The sequence below is a fragment of the Symphalangus syndactylus genome, chromosome X, assembly GCF_028878055.3.
Source record: "Symphalangus syndactylus isolate Jambi chromosome X, NHGRI_mSymSyn1-v2.1_pri, whole genome shotgun sequence".
In the NCBI taxonomy this organism is placed as follows: Eukaryota; Metazoa; Chordata; class Mammalia; order Primates; family Hylobatidae; genus Symphalangus; species Symphalangus syndactylus.
In genome coordinates this window covers 92064573-92088233 of record NC_072447.2, presented here as the reverse complement: position 1 = coordinate 92088233, position 23661 = coordinate 92064573, and the positions used below count along the sequence as shown (strand labels likewise).

Genomic DNA, 23661 nt, shown 5'->3' with positions numbered 1-23661 from the left:
GTGATTGTCTTTATGTCAATTAAACTATTTTTTACTGCTAAAAAAGGAAAAATTTATTTGATTTAAGGAAACTATCAAAAAGGTTAGTTTGTTTTCTAGAATGAGGGCTTGATTTTTTTTTAAACTGAGAATGTCCTGGGACATCTCTTTATGACCACTTCTTAGCATCCAATCTAAGTGAGTGAAAATTTGAAATGCATCATGAAAAGAGAGGGATATTGATACCAATGATGCAATGAAGTTAATTGGCCTTATACTATGAGATTGAATTCACACTGTCAACACCAGCTGTAATTCTACTTTTGGTTTTGCTAATCCTGAGTTGAGTGTTGTAGGTACTATTGCTGAATTGAATCTTCATGGGCTTAGTTACCTGAAGACGTGAATGGCATCTGACATTCTTAAAAAACAATTTTGCCATGATATAGCTAGAATAAACAAACTAACTTAAGAATCTTTTAAGGAATGAACACTACAGAATTTTCATCTGAAACACTTTATTACTTCCTTGTAAGCTGTCAGTTTAAATCTTTCTCAGGCCAAATTTCACATCTGTCTATTAGAAATGCTTCATAAGCTGAGGAAAGGGAAGCCATCATCTTTTGGGAAATTCAAAGGCACAAACAACAAATCCATCCCATCAGTGTGATCCAGAGATATTAGCACTTCTGCAGAGATACAGAGAAGGATGTATATAATATTCCCTCTCCTTTTCTCCCTGTGTATCCCTAAATGTTTTACAGAAAATACTAGAAAATGGGATACTTATATAAGAATGAATTAGGGAATTAAGCTATTGATTATATGATGGAAACAAAGAAATACATAAGATGGGAATATCAGTAGTTCAAATATATAAAGGCAACAAGCAGTCTAACTTCATTATTTTGGAACATCTAGAGAAAGGCTAGGTGGAATCTGGGAAAACTCTAAATCACAAAATAAATGTTATTTTAGTGTTATAATGTATTCTTATATTGTTTGGTACAGAGCAGATGTTCAATAAATAAATGTTAAATGAAAGAATGAATGCATATATGGCCCTAAATCTATTTCAATAGTATATATGTCTATAGTTACATAGATATAATATCTAAATGAATATCTGACAATATTATCAAGAATAGATCCTAAGGGACTTACCTTAGTGAATAAAGATGAATTAGTATTAATTAATATGTTGATTACTTGTATAACAGATCTTACTAAAGTGATTTTAGGCACCTAAATAACCCCAAAATATTTTAACGACACTACATTTGTGCACATATTCACATACACACACAATTATTGTTCATACATTTAATTTGCTAAATAAGATATTCTTACTAATACCAGAGACTTTGGCATATACACTGTCTGAACTCTCACAAATTCTGAACTAGTGGAGTTTAAATAAATCAGGTTTCCTTATGTAGGAAAAATATAACCAAGAGTAAAATAAATGTCTTTTAAACTAAAACAAAAATACAAATTACAGAAGAAAATAAAATCGGATAAAAATAGAAAACTTTATCTTTATAGTATGCAAATAAAGCAATATGGCACACCTAACATTATACTGCATCCTTGATGATTTACATGTCAAGCTATATAAATTAAAGGACTATTCTGAAATAAATCTAAGAATGATGCCTGAACCTTTTCTAACCCTTTTCACTGGCATGTTTTGCATGCACCTGCTGAGGAAAAAAGACCAACAATTTAACTTTTCCTCCACGCATTTGAATGCAGGTGAATAAGATATTGTTAGGCATATAAAATAAATTCATGTAAACTAAGGAAGGAATTTATGTAGAGCTCTGCAGATTCCTCCACCTTCCCTTGATTACTTTTTAAACTGTCTGCATCTTTAACAAATGTGCTCATGTCTTTCCTCACTCAACGTTTTGTCTAGCTCTATAATCCCATTCTAGGCACAAGCAAAAGACTAAAAATTGAGGAGTTTTGTCTCAATGGCTCACTTGATGGTAAAGCGAAGTGGCAGGAAGTAAAACAAAGCTTAAATCCAAGGAGTATGACAGTATGAGTAACTTGAAAAGCATATTTCAGAATGTCATCCATGAAGACTTCCCCAAACTTGCTAGAGAGGTCAACAGTCAAATTCAGGAAATACAAGATTCAGGAAATGCAAGATTCTATACAAGATGATCCCCAAGACATATAATCGTCAGATTTTCCAAGGTCAAAATGAAAGTAAGAATGGTAAAGGCAGCTAGAAAGAAAGGGCAGGTCACTTACAAAAGTAACCATATCAGGCTAACAGTGGACCTCTTAGCTGAAACCCTATAAGCCAGAAGAAATTGGAAGCCTATATTCAACATTCTTAAAGAAAAAATTCTTCAGCGAAGAATTTCATATCCAGCCAAACGTAGCTTCCTAAGTGAAGGAGAAATAAGATCCTTTTCAGATTAACAAATGTTGAGTGAATTCCTTACCACCAAACCTGTCTTACAAAAGATCTTGAAAGGAGCACTAAGCAAAGAGAGGGAAGACCACTGCCAGCTAATATAAAAACACACTTAAACACACAGACCATTGTCACCCTAAAGCAACCACACGAACAAGCCAACATAATAGCAAGCTAATAGCACAATGACAGGATAAAATCCACAAATATCAATACTAACCGTGAATGTAAATGGGCTAAATGCCCCACTTAAAAGGCACAGAGTGGCAAGATGGATAAAAAGGCAAGACCTAAAGGCATGCTGTCTTCAGGAGACCCATCTCACAATTAATGACACTCATAGGCTCAAAAATAAAGGGATGGAGAAAAATCTACCAAGCAAATGGAAAACAGAAAAAAAGCAGGAGTTGCAACCTTAATTTCAGAAAAAACAGATTTCCAACCAATGAAATATTTTTAAGAAGGGGCATTACATAATGGTAAAGTGTTCAATTCAGCAAGAAGACCTGACTATCCTAAATATATATGCACTCAACCCAGAAGCACCTAGATTCATAAAACAAGTTCTTGGAGACCTACAAAGAGGCATAGACTCCCACATAATAATAGTGAGAGACTTCAACCCTCCAATGAAAGTATTAGGCAAATCATTGAGGCAGAAAATGAGCAAAGATATTCAAGACCTTAATTCAACATTGGACCAACTGGGTCTGACAGAACTTTACATAACTCTCCACCCAAAAACAACAGAATATACATTCTCACCACCACATGGCACATACTTTAAAATCAGCCACATAATTGGACATAAAACAATCCTCAACAAATTTTTAAAGAACCAAAATCATACAAAACACACTCTTGGACCACAGCACAATAAAAATAGAAGTGAAGATGATGAAAATGATTCAAAACCATAAAATTACATGGGAATTAAGCAACATGCTCCTGAATGACTTTTGGGAAAATAATGAAATTAAGGCAGAAATCAAAAAGTAATTTGAAAATAAAGAGAACAAAGACACAACATACCAGAATCTCTGGGACAAAGCTAAGGCACTATTAAGAGGAAAATTCATACCACTAAATGTAAACATAAAAAAGTTAGAAAGATCTCAAATTAACGACCTAACTTCACAACTGACATAATTAGAGAAGCAGGAACAAATCAAGCCCAAGGCTAGCAGAAGAGAAGAAATAAAAAAAATCAGAGCTGGACTCAAGGTAACTGAGAAACAACAACGACAACAAAAATTCAAAAGATAAACAAATCCAGGAAGTTTTTTTGAAAAATTTAATAAAATATATAGGCCACTAGCCAGGCTAATAAGGAAAAAAGAGAGAAGATACAAATAAACACAATTAGAGATGACGAAGGGAATGTTATTACTGACACCACGGAAATAAAAACAACCATCAGAAACTACTACAAACACCTCTACACACACAAAATTAAAAAACCTACAAGAGATGGATAAATTCCTGGACATATATACGCTCCAAAGACTGAGCCAGGAAGAAAGTGATTCTCTGAACAGACCAATAACACACTCTGAAATTGAATCCATAATAAATACCCTCCCAACCAAAACAAACCTGGGATCTGTTGGATTCATAGCTAAATTTTACCAGATGTATAAAGAAGAGCTGGTATTATTCCTACTGAAGCTATTCTAAAAAATTAAAGAGGAGGGACTCCTCCCTAACTCATTCTATGAGGCCATGATCATCTTGATACTAAAGCCTGGAAGAGACACAACAAAAAAGAAAACTTCAGGCCAATGCCCTTCATGAACATCGATGAAAAAATCCAGAACAAAACACTTGCAAATTGAATTCAGAAGCACATCAAAAATATAAACTATCTCAAGTAGGCTTCATCCTCGGGATGTAAGGTTGGTTCAATATATTCAAATCAATAGATGTGATTAATCACATAAACAGAACTAAAGACAAAAACCACATGATTATCTCAATAGATGCAGAACTGGTTTATGATAAAATTCAACACATCTTCATGTTAAAAACGCTCAATAAACTTGGTATTAAAGGAACATACCTTAAAATAATAAGAGCCATCTCTGACAAACCCACAGCCAACATTATACTGAATGGGCAAAGGCTGAAAGCATTTCTCTTGAAAACTGTAACAAGATAAGGATGCCCTTTCTGAACACTTCTATTCAACGTATTATTGGAACTCCTAGCCAGAGCAATCAGGCAAGAGAAAGAAACAGAGGGCATCCCACTAGGAAGAAAGGAAGTCGATATATCTCTGTTTGCAGGTGACATGATTTTGTATCTCGAAAACCCCATTGTCACAGCCCCAAAGCTGCTCCAGCTGATAAACAACTTCAGCAAAGTTGCAGGATACAAAACCAATATACAAAACTCACTAGCATTCCTATACACCAATAACAGCCAAACTGAGAGCCAAATCAGAAAGTCAATCCCATTCACAATTGTCATAAAGTCAATAAAACACTTAGGAATACAGCTAACCAGGGAGATGAAAATCTCTACAATGAGAATTACAAAATACTGCTCAAAGAAGTCAGAGAAGACATAAGCAAATTGAAAAATATCCCATGCTCATGGATGGGAATAATCAATATCATTAAAATGGCCATATTGCCCAAAGCAATTTACAGATTCAATGCTATTCCTATCAGATTACCAATGGCATTCTTCACAGAACTAGAAAAACCTATTTTAAAATTTATCTGGAACCAAAAAAGAGCCCAAATAGCCAAGGCAATCATAAGCAAAAAGAACAAAGCTGGAGGCATCATGTTACCCAACTTCAAACTACACTACAAGGCTACAGTGACCAAAACAGCATTGTATTCACACAAAAACAGGCACACAGACCAATGCAACAGTTTGGAGCACCCAGAAATAATGCTATGCATCTGTGACCACCTGATCTTCAACAAAGCAGACAAAAATAAGGAATGGGAAAAAACTTTCTTATTCAATAAATGGCACTTGGATAATTTGCTAGCCATATGCAGAAGACAAACTGGACCCCTTCCTTACACCATATACAGAAATCAACTCAAGATGGATTAAAGACTTAAATGTAAAACCCAAAATTATAAAATCCCTGGAAGACAACCAAGGCAATACCATCCTAGACATAGGAATGGGCAAAGATTTCATGACATAGACACCAAAAGCAATCACAACAAAAGCAAAAATTGACAAGTGGGATCTAATTAAACTTAAGGGCTTATGCACAGCAAAAGACACTATCAACAGAGTAAACAGACAACCTACACAATGGAAAAAAAAATATTTGCAAACTGTGCATCTGACAAAGGTCTAGTATCCAGCATCTATAAGAAACTAACAAATTTACCAGAGAAAAACAAACAACCCCATTAAAAAGCGGGCAAAGGGCCAGGCATGGTGGCGCACAACTGTAATCTCAGCACTTTGGGAGGCTGAGGTGGGCAGATCGTGAGGTCAGGAGATTGAGACCACCCTGGCTAACATGGTGAAACCTCGTCTCTACTAAAAATACAAAAAAATTTTGCCGGGTGTGGTGGTGGGCGCCTGTAGTCCCAGCTACTCAGGAAGCTGAGGCAGGAGAATGGCGTGAGCCCAGGAGGCAGAGGTTGCAGTAAGCCGAGATCACGCCACTGCACTCCAGCCTGGGCAACAGAGCAAGACTCCATCTCAAAAAAAAAAAAAAAAAAAAAGTGGGCAAAGGACACGAGCAGACACTTTCCAAAAGGAGACATACATGCAGCCAACAAGCATATGAAGAAAAGCTAAATATCACTGATCATTACATTTTGTGGTATCATTAGATTTTGCGATCATTAAATTTGTGGTAAATCAAAACCACAGTGAAATACCATCTTTCACCAATCAGAATGGCTATTACTAAAAAGTCAAAAAACATGCTGACGAGTTTGCAGAGAAAAGGCAACACTTATACATTGTTGGTGGAAGTGTAAATTAGTTCAACCATTGTCAAAAGCAGTATGGTAATTCCTCAAAGAGTTAAAAGCAGAACCACCACCCTGAAATTCTATTACTGGGTATATATACCCTGAGGAAAATATATCATGCTATGATAAAGAAACATGCAAGTGAATGTTCATTGCAGCACTATTCATGATAGCAAAGACACAGAATCAACTTAAATGCCCATCAATAACAGATTGAAAAAAGAAAATGTGGTATATATACACCATGGAATACTATGCAGCCATAAAAAAGAGATCATGTCTTTTGTAGGAACATGGATGGAGCTGAAGACTATTATCCTTAGCAAACTAATGCAGGAATAGAAAACCAAATACCTCATGTTCTCACTTATAAGTGGGAGATAAATGATAAGAATTTATGAACACAAAGAAAGAAACAACAGATACTGGGGTCTACTTGAGAAGGGACAGGAAGAGGGAGAGGAGCAGAAAACATTACTATTGGGTAATGAGCTTAATACCTGGGTGATGAAACAATATGTACAAACGAAAATAAATTAATTAAACTAAATAAAATTTAAAAAAAGAAACTCAGTTCTGCCACTCACTTGCTTTGTGACCTTAAGCAAATAATTTAAACTCACGGAGCAATAGATTGTTTACCTTAAAAATGAAGTCATTGTCCATAAGGCTACTATGAAGATTAAACGAAGTATATATAAAACACTTGGCACCCATGGCTAGTACATAAAAAGAGCTTAATGTATATTAGAGCTTTTCCTCAACAAATAACCTACTAATGTTTACTCAAAATGATTTAGCTTCAAGGCAATTTTAAAATCCTTTTTTCTTTCATCTGTACATTCCCACAAAACCAGGACACAGATTTGATTATTTGCATGGTACTCTTTCTAGGCTCTAGGAATGTATTTCAGGAGGCAAGAAATAGATGGTCATTCATTGAATACCGAGATATATTTCAGATGTTGTTATGCTTTCTATCTTCATTTATATGCACAGGGCTACTCTCTTATATCAGAATTTGTTTATAAATATTTAAAGTTGAAAATTCGTTATCTTCCCCCTCAAAGCCTGAGTGTCTTCCCAAGTTCTCTGCCTGAGTTAATTATACCATCATCCAGCCTATCACCCAAGCTAGACATGAATCATCCTAGACCACCACCTTAGCCTCTACATTTAATCAATTATCAAGTGTGATTAACTCTAATTACTGAATCACTCAGAATCTTTTCTCCATTCTATTAGATTTGCCTTCAGGCCCTCAATATTTCTCCTTTGAACAGTAGCAACGGATATTCCTTCATTTCATTACCTTCATTGCTATCTATCTACCCTCCAGGCAATTGTTTTCCGATCATTTACTCAGTTCCTTAGCAAGGGCTCCTTTTACCTATAGAAGTTTCTTAAGAATAAAACAAAACAAAATCATATGTGAAGGAGAACATATAAAATTCTAACTGAGGCAGAAGTGTGGAGCATGGAAGTACTTCCTCACTTCTATGTCAGCCAGTAAGGAAAGTCCTGAAAGACACTTTGGAAACCACTGGTCTAAAGGGAAAAACTTAAATTGCTTAACATGGTAAATCAAAAACTGGTTTCACAAGCTGGCTTTTCCCTCCCTAGAAATTCCAACCACATCACCTACAAGTCTTCTAGCTTAGAGCTCTGCTCCAGTCTCTTCAACTTAACTGCTACTCCCCATAACACACTGGGCTTTTTCTCATCCATCTGTACTCTTCTATCTGCTTGGAATGCTCTTCCTCTGATTCTCCATCTGCCCAATGCTCAGCCTACAAAATACAGCTCCAAAGTTTCCATCTTATGGAGTATTACCCAACTTACCAAAATTGATATAACTGCTTCCACTTATGTGATATTATAGAACCTTGTATGTGCTTGTATTTTGGCCTCTATGATACTTTAATGCAATTATTAATTTACATTCCACTCTCCCCAGTTCTAGCGTGGCAAGGACCACTACTCATATATTTTTACAATGCCTAGAAATTACCCAGGACACAACAGATGCTTTATAAATGTTTGTATCATTATATATAAAGATATCATTGTTATTAAATTCATTTTCTATGATGTAATAGCTTTAATGATTTTTAAAGATTCAATTATAGAAATATTAAGCTTATTTTTAAGTGTTTTTGTGTACTCTCAGGTACTTTTTTAGGGACTCAACAAAGTTCAATGCTAATTTATGACACTGGAATTTTACCAGTTATTCACAGTGTTCAATGAAAAACTAAGACATCGTTCAGGATAATGACCACCTGCACCTTCTTCTTCTCTAATCATAAGGCTCCTATACCAAGGATGCATTTTAGGTCTACTTTTTAACCTAGAGTAATAACTTGGGCAACATACATGAATGCCCAGAACCCCTGGAAACTAAAAGAATATTACTGAGACCTAAGTATACAGGAGTGCTGCACCCTACGGGAGGCTTCGAGATGATGCTGTTTGGGCCAGTGCCTCCATTCCTGTCTCTAGCACAGAAACATATACATACATACAAACAATAAGGCCTTGAAAGGGATTTTCTGCAATGATATGACAATTTTTAAAATCACGTCCATTTGATTTGTCACTCAAGTAAAAAAACTTGTTTTCACGAACGCTTAAAAAATTCAATAATGTAACCTCTAAATAGAGCTTGCAAAGCTCTGAAGGACAAGACAGTTAGATCAATATTGGTTGATTTCAAATGCTGGGCAGTACGAAGAGACATGGCTGATCATCAGATGGATTTTATTACCTGTCGGAGTGATAAGTCCTGGTGATAAGAGGCCTGGGACTGCATGGGGCAGAAGGCGAGCATTTTCCTGCAACACTCCCAAAGAACGCTTAGGGGGCCTGCCAGGTCTTGAACTGTTGAAAAACAGACAAATATAGATAAAGGTTAAAAATGTACTTTTTTTGAGAAAACCATCACTTGCAATATTTACCTTTTAAATCTTGTTTAATTGCCAAAAGTGATAGAATTTTACATTAAAGACTATTTTTGTGGATTACTAAGAGGCCAATTCTTTACTTTCCGCTAAATTTCCCACCATTGTTATGGCAAACATTAGCGCCATAAGGGATCAATTTTAGTTTGGATTCCATTTACAGGCCAGCACTTTGCAATGCAGCTTACCTGTTGTGTGAGAAACCCTAAGTTACCCCTGCTTTCAAAGCTACACTTGATCGGAAGTATTAATAAATGCTTCTGAGATCTGAGATAGTGACTCAAGGAATTAAGATTATATAGAATGTGAAGTGATTCTCTGCCCAGCATGCCAGAGGTGAATGGTGAAGAGCTGAGAGATGTAGAATAGAAGCCGATGTTTATTAGCATTTCCACAGCTGCCGGGAGCCCATGAGGAACAAAGGGTTACCACCCTCAGTAGGTTTTGTTTTCCTACGTAGTTTTTAAACCAAGCTGTATAACAAGCAGTTCACTCTCTTGGAGTGGCCACACTAACAAAACCTGCCACCTTTGCAATCTAGGCTGTCTTTTCTCTCAGATTGATTGGTGTTTTTAACTAATGAGTTGATGATAAACTTATAACATTAACCTAATCCATTGCATTTGTACATTCTTCACCCATGAGCAGTTCAGAAACTGTAATTGCAAATGCTAATTCATAAAATAATGAAATAAAAAGTCAGTATCTGTTGCCTCCATCTTGTACCGTAATAGAGTGAGGGTACTGAAAATATCATTTTAAAGCTGTCACTACATGAAGAGACTTGTAAGTCATAGAACATTAGGATCAACTTATTCTCAAGTCACCCAATATATTTCAACTATTACTTTCTAATGTTGCCTAAGATATTGCTGTTGCCTTTTAGTAGAAATGCATTTTACAAAGCTGAATGATATGAGTTTTGACAAAATACTGCAAAATACTATATTAAATAACTTCAGCAGCAAAAATGTATGAGGTTCAGATAGAGAACATAACCCAAAATGACTTTTGGTTTACAAAGAAATTTAAGTTAAACCTCACTCTATCAACTTTGCAGTAGCAAAATGCTCCATCAATGTAAGACAAACTCTGCTTTTAAATGAAAAACAACTTCTAGCAACCTTACATGGAGGTATCATTACCCAGTTCTTTTTTCATACACTATGCTAGTGTTATTTTCTTCCATTGTATATCAATATTACATATCAATCTAGCACAAAAGATTCTGTTTTTCTCATTTGATGTTTCAATTTTATAAATGGACTCTCCTCTCCTTCTTTCTACTTGATTCTGGGCCATAATTTATTTTCTTTAATTCAGTGTTTTATTGTGTTTGCCTTTGCCCTATTTTATGGCTTTCTGACTCTTTTAAGGAATGCTGGAAGCAGAAATATCCTATGTACTTCGAACGTCCTAAAGGATCCCAATATCACTGAAAAATGTTCATTGGAGTATATTCAGGCATCAGAGAAAGACACATTATTTTATTGAATAAACTTCATCAAATCTATACTTTCTAAATGCTTTTTTGTGTCCTTCTATTTGTCAGAACTCAAGCCTACTAACTTTATTTAAACACACCGGATTACTCTTTGTATTTTTCCACTGTAAACATCTCAGTGCTATCTCCATTCTCATGAACACTTTCAGACTGGCTGCCTCCAGAACTAAGTGGCCTGATGCTCCCTCTACTTCCACGTGATGAGCCATATGACTGCCAGCAGTTAACAGTACACTTTGAAAGCCATAAGGTTTAACTAGTTCTGTTCCAAATTTCTTGGTCAGTTCTCACTATCTGAAGCAACACTTTTCCAACAATCTGACCCAGGCTTGGGAAGAATTAGAGGCCTCTTAGTTCAGTAGTTCTACCTTAAAGGTGAAGACTTGAAAAAAAAAATGGTTTCACAGCTTATTTCACAAATGGCTTGGTACTATCTATTCCACATGTTATAAAATCCAGGAGGACCATATTCTCCATCCTAACTTTTATCTCAGTTCCTAATTTTATGTTGTCGGTATGATTAATTGTGAGTCTCCCCAACTGGAATCTAAGCTCCATGAAGGTAGCATACTTGTCTGGTTTTGTTTGTTACTGTATCCTAAGCAATTCTCATGGTTTCTAGCAGAAAGTAAGATACAGCAAAAAGTTAATTAAATCAATTAATTAATATACATAGGAAACAGTCTTTCACTGTTTGTACCGTTTCCAAATATTCCTTCAATTACTCTGGTCTCTTTGATCACAAGAACAGAGTGCCAGTTTCATTTAATCATAACATAATTATGTTTTTAAATCTTGAACTTCACAATAACTATAGCAGCTTCAAAACATGATCAACTCAAATCTAACTGTGTACAAGGGTAAAGAAGGCTATGGATAGATCCCATTGTCTTATTCACTTAGAAGCCCTACAAGCTTCCAGATCTGCTTAAGGAATAAAGGCCCCTGCAGTCACACATATGCCACATATGCAGTAACGATATCGTTTATTCAGTCATCTAGTAAACAAACATGCACTAGGTACCCATTAAGCGTGTGCGTAGTATAATGCTAGGTATCAGTGACACAGAGGGTAAAATGTAACCTCAACGAGGGCAAAGATTTTGGTTTGATTTTTTTCATTGATATATTGTGAGAACCTACAAGTTTTGCCTTTCAGGAGCTTGTGGTCTAGTTATAGAGATGTGTGTTTGCCCTGTTATTTAAAATTTCTGATTGACTCTTTAGTGAGTATGCTTGTGAGATACCTGCTTCCAAACTTGTTTACATTTATCAGTCATCAAATATCACATTCAGATTTCTTTGTTTTTAATTTTGGAACAAAGACTTGGGCCCCAAGAGTAAATTAATTGGAATGAAGTTTGTGAAAGTGCTTTACAATCAATATACCTACATACAAATATAAGATAGCTTTATTCTATTAGACCTACTGATTCTCCATAGTAAGACATTCCTAGACATTCCTGCATGTCATTTTAAAGAACACAAGCCTGACAACATGATGAAAGATTGTGGAGGACTCTGTAAAAAGTTGGGAAGGATCTTTCTTGATATATGATCTTGCCATACTTCTTATCTTTAAGAGCTGTATTAGCATCAGGCAGATATTCACATATTAATCAAGACAAATAAACATGTGGTGGTTTAACTAGGTAACTGTTATTTGGATGACAATTTAATCAGCATAGGTTGAAAGGTCCATCATTGTAGCATCCTGCTTCTCCTAAAATGTTGATTGTATTACTGATCTTAGTAATGCTTTATTTTACAGGGCACGAACAACCATGTAATTACTCTTTAACTGAATGATAATTGTTTCTTGGCAATTATTTGTTTTCAGTTTAATTACAAGGTTATTTGTAGTCTGTAAAATAAAACAGGCCTTTTTACAAAGTTCCCATCCAAATGGCTCTGCCAATATAGCACTCATGTACACTGTAAAGGAAAGTTGTTATGGTACACGGCAAACAACCCCATAAAATAGTCAAACTTATTAAATACCTCAGCTAAATCTTGGAGAGATTCAGCTTTATAGAATTCACATTAAGTGTAATATTTGTAGGTTATTTAAAGGGAAATTACACCAAATAATCATAATTTCTCTGGGCCCAGGTCATCCATTAACATAATTTATCCTCATATGATTTCCCCTTCATTTTGTAAACTTTTTTAGAAGAAATGAAATACTCACCCAGCTTCCTGAGATTGAAAAACAAACCAACTTAAAATATATATTAACAGTACTTCATATTTCTGCAGTTGAAGTGGATTACCATCAGAGCATTACCTTGAAGTTTACAAACTTTGTAGAGTTGGCAATTCCCTAAGAGGGAATTTCAGCAGGTCTTCTAGTGTCAATAAGATAGGACACATTCTGTGATGTATCTATTCCAAGTCGAGCAATAGACAAAGTAGCTTATACATCATTCATTAAGATTACTAAATTTGACTGTTGAATTTATTTTTATTTCATGTCATCAGCTATTTGTGAATCAAGGAGTGAGCAACTGAGTAAGAAGAGTGATTTTTGTTGTTCCAAAGAAAAAATCCAGTTAATTAATTAATGACGTCATAAGCCTTAAAGATATTTAATATAAATCATATGAGCAGTCCTTGATTTAATAAGGAATCACAGGTTATGTCATCCCTTCAATGAAAGCTTGTCTTCCTACTTCTTAAAGAAACACTTATAACATCCCAGGACAGTCTGTGAAAATTGCTGCAAATATAGTGGTAGTTAAGAGTGGTATTAGCAGCAACTTGTAAAAACCACTGCAATTGAATTCCTGAAGTGAAAGCCATTACCAATGACCTGGGATTTACTTTTCAGAGTTATCACTGATATTTAAAATCCCTTGAGATGGTACCTGAATGTGTCACTGTTTAGCGTACGTTAGAAGCCAGAAAACCAAAAATGACATTAGCTTTGAAGGCGTTGTTTACCTGACTATGAAAGTGCTGCTCTGCGTTTCAATGTGCATGTTATATTAAATAAGAATCTCTTTATTTTGCCACAACAGTAAGACTTCCAATTGCTGTGTGGATTAATAATAATCTCTTAGGTCTGACATTTATTACAACATTTCAAAGATGCCAATGGTAGCTAAACTCTACCTGACCTTCCAGTGTTTATGAAGAGAAACAAACTCTGACCTCACAGCAACCTGAATCCATCTTTTCTGTGCTGGAAAACAGATCACTTGCCTAACTATTGCACTGGATTGAATTTCCAACTAGATCAAAGGCAGCAGCAACCAATTCAGCAACCACGAAGAAGTCATCCATGCAAAATGGGCAATTAACATTAATCATATATTAAATTGTTCAAGCTGATAACTGGAACCTGATCACTATGGTAACTCTCATAAAATGGTGCTTATGTTAAACTGGGCATCAATCAGCTCTTGGTTCATGGGAACTTAAAGTATGGTTCATCATGTCTTCAGGAGTGATCAATACAAAGAATTAAAAAACACACCAGAGAGAAGATCATTTAGATTCTATTAGCATTTTCTACCCTTTTCAGATCTTATACGCATATCCCAAACTTAAGCGTAGATATACTAAGAGGATCAACACCAGCATTTCATTAGTACCAGGCAAGTTAAGGAAATTAACATAAGATTGTTGAGGGGGATGAAGGAAAACCTCCACTTGTCAATGGGTCATGCATTAAAATGTTAAGGCTCATGTAGAACGACCCATGTTTATGTATTAATCTTATAATTATAATAAATTGAATTATTTATAGTTATGTTTTAAAATGGTGATGCTTCTTTCTCTAATACTGAATTTCTGTTTCTTTTCCTTCAAAAACAAAAGAAATCTGATGGCATAGACAATTTATGGGTTGACTACACACTTGATAGGAAGTATAACTGTGAAGCTATTTTGTACTTCATTTACTTGACTCTGTTCCCTGTTTAAATGAAATGTGCTCTAAATCTGGTGTTAGCACCTTTAAACAAGTTAACTTTTTGTCCTAAATTCACTAAATTCTAATAAAGACCTTCGTATAATTAACAATGATTTTATAACCTAAATGCCAGTGTATGACTTGAATTATTAGCAACCTTTTCTCTTTCTGCTTGTGTAATTCCTGTTAACATCACTAGAATCAATGCACCTTAGTAAATCTTTTTTTTTTTTTTTTTTTTTTTTTTTTTTTTTTTTTTTTTTTGACACAGAGTCTCACTCTGTCACCCAGGCTGGAGTGCAGTGGTGCAATCTCAGCCCACTGCAACCTCTTCCTCCCGGGTTCAAGCGATTCTCGTGTCTCAGCCTCCCAAGTAGCTGGGACTATAGGCGCGCCCCACCACGCCCAACTAATTTTTTGTATTTTTAGTAGAGACGGGGTTTTGCCATGTTGGCCAGGCTGGTCTCAAGCTCCTGGCCTCAAGTGATCCGCCCGCCTCGGCCTCCCAAAATGCTGGGATAACAGGTGAGAGTCACTTCGCCCAGCTGCACATTAGTAAATCTTACAGTGAATCAAATTAAATAAATATTTCCCCTTCTATTGTGTATCATATCACTGTCAGACACAATGTTTGTAAAACAAAGTTATTCTTGAGTTTACAAAGTATCACTGTGGAAAACTTATGATGAATGGATAAGAAATTAACATTCACATTTGGACACATTCCACTGGTGCCTTACATTCTGCATATTCTTCCCTCAAATCCCACTTTTCACCCTTCTCCTGTTCTGTCAGCAATATAGGAATGCTCTCAGTTGCCAAAACTATAAACTTCTCTCCTTGTCCTCTCCTTTCATTTAGAGTCTTCAATATTTTTGCTCCATCATAATATGTGTTGCAATATTTCACCTCTCTCCACTTTTTACTTCTGACACTCTAATTCAAGCCTTCACCCCTTCATGTCCTAGTTATTTGTAACAGGTTGCCTCACTGTGTTCCAATCCATTCTAAATAAACTGCAATGAATTTTGATGAAATACCCTTCTCATTATGTCATATTTTGCTCCAGAACCTTCAATGTTTCTGACTGCACACAAAATAAAGTCTAAATGCTTTAGTCTGGTAACCTGCTCCAATATATCTTTCTTGCCTTTTCTCCAATTACTACTTAAATGAGTCCTCCACTCCAGCTAAACTAGTGAATTTACTACATGCTAACCATAGTATTTGACCACAGAGGAAACATCTCAAGGTATTAGGTTTCCTGGGGCCATGTTTTGTTAAGCTCCACTGCCTTGGGAAGGCTTCTGTGTAATTTGCTGTAACTGCCGCTGTCTTTTTTTTTTTTTTGAAAGGTCACTGACTTTTCCTTTGTGTCATCAAACAGACTTTCTTTAATGGTTATTGCAAAGGACATGTTAATACCAGCAAGAAGGATACTATTGCAACTAGCCAAAATAATGTTTTCCATGCCTGATAAATGAAGTCTCATCAATAATTATCAGCCTGTAATATTGTCAGTCTATAATCTGATGATAACCTCAACAGTTAGCATTTCAAGTTTGAATGGCAATCAGAAAATGCAGCAGCATGGTGTTAATATTACAATTTAGGATATCTTAGGAACTTGAGCAAGTCCATCAGAAAGCTGATCACTATTAACCTGCCTGCATTAGTCTCTATGGATAGTGATACCGTCTGGAAGCACACATTCAATCAATAAACTCAGAAGCCAGTTTCCTTGCTGACTTAAACTCCTTTTAAACTTTTGCTCTTCGTGGATAAATATTAGCAACTAATCTTAAAATAAAAGTACCTCGAACAATAGTAGATATTCAAGGTAGTGCAGTGGAAAGCACTTAAAGTGAAATCTGAGTTCTAATCCCAGTTGCAGTGGGTAGAATTCCAAAATTGTCTCCATGACAAGATTTCCAGCCCTACTTAATAGAATTGTGAATATCATAGGCTATCATGCCCAAGATTACGTTACATTACACAGCAAGAGAAATTCTGCCAATATGATTAAAATAACAAATCAGTTGACTCTGAGTTAATGAAAAATGAGATTGTCCAGGTGAGCCAATCTAATCATGTGAGCCCTTTAAAAGTGGAGAGGGGAGCCAGCTGTGGTAGTTCATGCCTATAATTCCAGCACTTTGGGAGGCTAAGGAAGGGGGATCACTTGAGGCTAGGAGTTTGAGACCAGCCTGCGCAACATAGCAAGACAGCCATCTCTACAAAAAAATTAAAACATTAGCTGAGCATCATGTCACGCATCTGTAGTCCTTGCTACTCAGGAGGCTGAGGCAGAGGGATCACTTGAGCCTAGGAGTTTGAGGTTGCAATGAGCTATGATCATGCCACTGCACTCCAGCCTGGGTGAGACAGCAAAATACTGTCTCAAAAATAATAAATAAAATAAAGTGCAAAGAAAAACAAAGAACATACCACTACTGGTTTGAAGATGGAGGGGGCCACAACAAGGAATGCAAATGACTTTAGTAAGCCAAACTCAGCCCTGTACTGACAGCCAGTAAGGAAACAGCCACATAAGCCCTACAATCGTAATGAATTAAATTCTGCCAAAAATTTCAACGAGCTTTTGAGACAGTTATTCCCTGCAGAGCTTCCAACATGGGCCCAGCCTGGCTACCACGTTGATTTCAGCCTTGTAAGACTCTAGAAGAAAACCCAGTCAAGCCCATCCAGACTTTAACATACAGAACTGCAAGGTAATAAATGGGTGTTATTTTCAGCTGCTGTCCGTCACAATTGGTTGTATAGCAACAGAAATCTAATATACTAGTTTTGCCATATTGAGCTGTGTGACCTCAGGCAAATCACATCACTATTCTAGAAGTTTTTTTACCACATTAGGATTACAGATGTAAACTTAATAATCTATGAATTTGATCATTATAACCATGTTATAGTTCAGGTCAAATGCAGGTAATTCATTAACTTCAAAATATACTTCGTATTTTCACTTTCTAATCTGTCTGTTTTAATTTATATTTTAAGTTATATTAAGTTGCAGGATTGGTCCTATGGAAAATTGAAAGATAAATAAATAAAACACACAGTTTGTGCATAATGCCATAGCATTTTCTCCAACCGATACATGCGTGTAGTCAATATATCTGAACACTGGTTTCAAGGTTAAAAGTGCTAAACAACTTAAAAAGGAAGGGAATCCTGACACATGCTACAGCATAGATGAAACTTTTGGACATCATGCTAAGTGAAATAGTGAAGTCACAATAAGACAAATACCATATGATTTCACTTACATGAAGTATCTAAAGTAGTCAAATTCATGGAAACAAAAAGTAAGAATGTGGTTGCCAAGGGTTGAAAAGAGGGGAAGGCGGGGAGTTGTTGTTCAATGGGTATAGAATTTCAGTTTTGCAAGATGAAAAAGTTCCAGTGGTCTGCAGCACAACAATGTGAATATAGTTAACACTACCAAGCTGTACAATTAAAAATAGCTAAGATAACATTTTATGTTATGTGTATTTTATCACAGTTTTTTAAAAGTTATATATAATTATAAGACAGTATTGTTGTTATGTTTGCAGTTACTAATAGATTTACATTTTCCACTGAAATCATTTTGAATGCCAAAGGAAAAAAAATCTAGAGGGATACATCATGAAGTTTACATATTGCAAAACTTTCCTCACCTGAATACTAGAACTACCAATACTCCCAACTATCTCCTACATCTATAACACACACTTCATTTACACCTTGAGATGTCCTTACTTCTAAGGCAGGATTAAGGAGTTCAAGCTTTGCATTTTAATTTCACAACTGTAATTTTTCTTAATATAACTGCAATATATTTTCATGTTTATATGCAGATTTGTTTCTCATTATTTTCCCTTCCCCATTCCTTACTTTGACAGGAAAACATTTGTGAGGCATCTCTTCCCCAAAAATCTTTGCCCCATACCTCTTTCCTTTTTCAAACTAATAAAGACGATTTTCATCAAGGACGGAATAGATTATAGCAGTTGACTGGGAAATAGAGAAGTAAATCATAATTTTCTTTGTTGTTCATTACGGTATTATTATGGATAAATTGCTAGACTTTAATAAATGAGCATGAACATCTTTAAAGTTGCCATGACAGTGGACATGCTCATGAGCAATTAGATGTCATAAGAAGAAAAAGTTCCAGAGTTCTGTTGTACAACAACGTGAATATTGTTAACACAAATGAATTATACACTTAAAAATAGTTAAGATGGTACATTTTATGTTTTGTGTATTTTACGGAAATTTTAAAATAAATAAATAAATAAGATCTATTTTTTTTCCCTCCCTCACTTTGAACTTGAAGTCAGGTAAATTTGGGTAGATTCAAATATCACAAGTAAATCTTAAGACAATTGATTCCAGGGAACTGGATACAGACTAATACACCTAAAAAGTAATTTTTCTTTCTAAATTATAGTTTCCAGGAGGTAGCACAATACAACAAACCAGAAATAAACTGTGGACTCAAAAACGCTGCTTGAATTTACCTATGCCATTGATTCAGTTTGTGGCCCTGAGAAACTCGACCTCTATGCTTCAGTTTCATCTGCTATTTGGTACCAAAATAATTTGACTCAAAGAATTATGAGGAATTGGCAGCTCCTCTCTCTAAAATCCTTCATAATGTAATAATGTACAAAAGGAAAAAAGAAACAACCAACATGTGAACATTTTTGAGCAAAATTTTCCAATTTAAATGAATAGCCATCTGATATAATAGTGGTAGCACTATACGATCACTTTGATCATGTTTTTATAAGGATGTCTCTGAAGTTATATTTTCCCCTTTTTTAACTTTTCCTAGTCAACAGAAGTATCACTTTCAGTTGCTCAATTTGTTAAAATCTCCTTTTCTCTCACTATTTTAAGTAAATAAACCTACCAAGATCCAACAGCTGACAAAGATTATTTTCCTATTTCCTTCTAGCTTCCAATGACTCAACATAAATAAACCCTTTCTATAAAAGACAACCTTTCCCTAAAAGCGTGATATTTCCCCCCATACCTATAACATATCTTTTGTTTAACCATAGAAAGAATAAAACAATATCATTTGCTTATTTAAGATTCTGCTTTTTTACATTCCCTTATGAGTACTTTTGACTCACCATGGAATGTTTTGCAATTTTCTGAAGCGAAATGAAATCAACAGTGGCCATGACCATTGTGGATCTGCATTTCATGTGAGAGTCCCTTTGATACTACTAATGATAATTTGAATATATAGTTCCTACCTAACAACGAGACAATGTTGCAAAAAGCGCAATGTATTCCAAGTAACTAAAAGCTGACTTCTATACAAAAATATGCATGAAATCAAATTCCACTAGTTAATACATTAGTTAACTTTAGATTCAAATCCTGTTCAGATGTACAGGCCTATAAGGATAGGATGGGTATGTTCCTGATGACTAAACCCACAGTTTAGTGATCAGTTCAGTTCAGGATTAGAAAAATATCCTGATACAGCTCAAATTGTAAAACCGTAGTTTTATTGTCAGTAAATGTATTCACTGTGTAAGACACCCTTATATTCACGGTTTAATGCCTAAAACCACAACATTTATCCTCAAATATGGGTAAGGGAAGAGAATAGAAAACATATTAAAAATCTCTTAGAAATTTACATGAGGGAATTCTATTTATAAATGAGAAATGAGATTATGTATGTATTGTGTGTTTTTGCTTTTATTTTGTGTCATGACTTTAGATCAATGCTCTTATATTAGTATTACTATAATTGCTGTTTTAGAAAATAATTTCTGTGACAGAATCCCCTAGTGTATGTCAGGGGTGTCCAATCTTTTGGCTTCCCTAGGCCACTTGGAAGAACTGACTTGGGCTACACATAAAATACACTAACGATAGCTGATGAGAAAAAAAAAATCTCATAATGTTTTAAGAAAGTGTACAAATTTGTGTTGGATCACATTCAAAGCTGTTCTGGCCACATGCGGCCCCTGGGCTGTGGGTTGGACAAGCGCGGTGTATGTATTTGTTGTCTTTGGACTTTCTCCTTCTGGGAATTATCTATTTTCTGCTTTGAGGGAATGCTATTTTTTGGCACAACAGGCTAGAAGATCACAAATATGCTATTAAATAACATTCCCTGAAGACAAGAGGAGATAAAAATACACCTTTATATCCTGAAATGAAAAGTAGTCATCAGTGAAGACTTTTTCTAAGACAAATTCGATGAACATGTTCCTATTACATAATTGTTAAATAGAATTTAAAGCCCAGTCTTCAGTAGAAAAAAAAAATCTGTTGATTGTTTCTCTTTTTGTAGAATAAATAATATTTCTCAAGGTGAAAACCACTGAAGATTTAAAGTTCTAAAATATTTTGGGCAATTGAAGTCCATCAATGGGGTAGACTAAACAATGAAACCTCCAGTTCATGAGAGAACTTGTGATAACCTTCACCCTAACACCCTTTCCAGCTCCAGGCATTTCCTGCAGGTGCACAGCACTTTCATCCTTTTAGGCATTTTATCAACTTAAATTATTTAATGTCAGCACCATGGTAAAGTGAGCAGTTTGTCCTACTCTACCTGTTGTAAACAATTAAATTAAATAAGATATAGCTACTTGTCCAGACTCTTTAAGTTTACTGTTAGTAGGGACTGTATCTTACCGTATAAGTATTCCTTGATTGTGTCTAACATAGTTCTTGGTTCAAAGGAAGGAAGGAAAGAAGGAAGGAAGGAAGGAAGGAAGGAAGGAAGGAAGGAAGGAAGGAAGGAAGGAAGGAAGGAAAGAAGGAAGGAAGGAAGGAAGGAAGGAAGGAAGGAAGGAAGGAAGGAAGGAAAGAATGAAGGAAGGAAGGAAGGATTATTCAAAATGTTTTGCCAGGATACTTTGTACTGTGCTATTGTAAGCACTTTTGTGAGTTTTCTTTGGAGTTTTGGAGGGAGAAATAAGATCCAAATATATTGATTTTTTTCATCAACCCCATTCTAACTGGTTTAAAATACCAAAATTAACAGGTGGCAGGGTTACCAATTAGCACAACAGGAGACAAGCACACTGAATATTTTTACAATCTAAATTTAGAAGGGGAGATTTTTTGAAAATTGGCAGGATATAAAAACTAAAAAATGTTTTCCTTTAGTTTTCTATTTAGATGAAAGGATTGTTTTTGCTTCAAATGCATTTGGTCAGAAAAGCCATACACAAGTTGAGTTTGAAAAGTGGGGAAGCAAGGTCAGTTGTTAGCAAGGTCAGCAAGGTAACACAGTTTCTATTCAATTCTCAATTCTTTAATTCTCTTAATATTCACAGGAAAATTAATCATTTCAAATATGCTTCAAAGTAACTGAGGAAAGGAAGGGGTTTTGCATTTTGCTAAACCCTTGCTGAGAGGCTATTGCAATCCTTTATCTTCCTGTCTTCCAGAAAGTTAATAGCTGTGTTTAACTTAAATTATCCATTTATCCTTCAGATATATTATGAGATGTTTTTCAATTAATATTAGCCATGAAAGAGTGTAAACTCTTTGACAGCTTCCTTTAAATTTTTGCAGTTACATGAGCATTTCACCAAAACCCTTCTTCAAAACTGCACACATTATAATTTACACATTAAATACAACAGGATTTCACCTTGGGCCTCCTGCCAAGAATAATCATTTTAAATCTTTTTATACTTTCATAAAAGGATAATTATGAATATAAAAGTGGCAGCAAAGGAAAGGTGTTAAGCAAGCATTTAGAATAATCTTTTCCATTTGAATACAAGAAGGCTGATGAAGAAGATAATTAGGTGGGGGAAGACAAATCAATTTATTTTGGTTAGAAGCAACATGTCAAGTGCAAAGCATGACACATCAAACTGATGGTGTCATAGATCTGTCTCATCATCCCAAGCACAATCTGCCTCCCTTTGTGTTGGAAGGATAGGAAAGCTCACAAATACGCCTCACTGGTATTTATTGGTAAAAAGTCGTCAATGAAATAAGCATGCAAAAGGTTACTTACTGCTTGTACTCTCCTTGAGTTGAGGCTGTCTATCAACTTATCAACTATATTTTCCCTAAGGATAAATAGTATGGTCATTAAATTTGTCTTTTGTTATAACCTGAAAGCATATAGTCTAATGTTAGAGTTGCTTCCTCCACACTCCAGGTGCTTCCCTTTTGCTAATTAAACATTAATATTGTGCAATTATTGGTGCTCTAAAATTGGTGATTAATCACCTTCAAGAGGACCACAGAAAGTCAAGTAAGTTGTGTTCCAGATAAATTGCAATGAATACAAGATCTTTCTGTCTTCTGAAACATTACACTAGAAGCTTACTGTTTATTTTTCAGGATTCTACTTTAAATGACATCGTTTTTTACAGTTTTATTTCTTGAAGGAGCTAGTAGGCGTGTGGGATACAGATAGAACATGTTCCTTAGGGAAGTATGTCGTATTATTTAGAACCTAAAGTCAAAGGCAAAGGAATGGAGATTTTTTTTCAAATCTTGCTATGTATGAATTATTAGGGAATTCCTTCTCTTTTGTTTTGTTCTTATCCCCTGAAATGCACTGATTAAGGTTAGGGTTTACATCCTCCTATGAACAAAATGTTATAATTCAAATGCGTTTAATAGGCGAAGAAATAGTGATCTATTACCAAACCAGTGTATATTGGATTTAAAGAGAATGTAGACAAAAACATAAAATTCGGGGGTCAAATGTATGAGTGCACGTATATGTATAGAAATTGAAAATCAAGACTCAACTGAGATTAAAAAAAGATCCCAAATTGGACCTCAAGTTTGTTGTTTGTGCTCTGAAAACAGTGATGTGATAAAACCAGCTTGTACCCACTTGCAGGCACCAACTGTGTGCATCAACTCCCAACTTCACATTGAGGACCTCATGT

At 35.3% G+C, this 23661-nt stretch overlaps 1 protein-coding gene across 1 annotated transcript in view; it reads right to left on the bottom strand.

Annotated features, from left to right (window-relative positions):
- DACH2 (dachshund family transcription factor 2) overlaps window positions 1-23661 on the bottom strand; it is a 688870-nt gene that overhangs the window by 318749 nt on the left and 346460 nt on the right. Inside the window, exon 3 of the mRNA XM_055268433.1 lies at window positions 9137-9249. Coding sequence (XP_055124408.1) covers window positions 9137-9249 — 113 coding nt within the window. The remainder of the gene's footprint in view (window positions 1-9136; window positions 9250-23661) is intronic.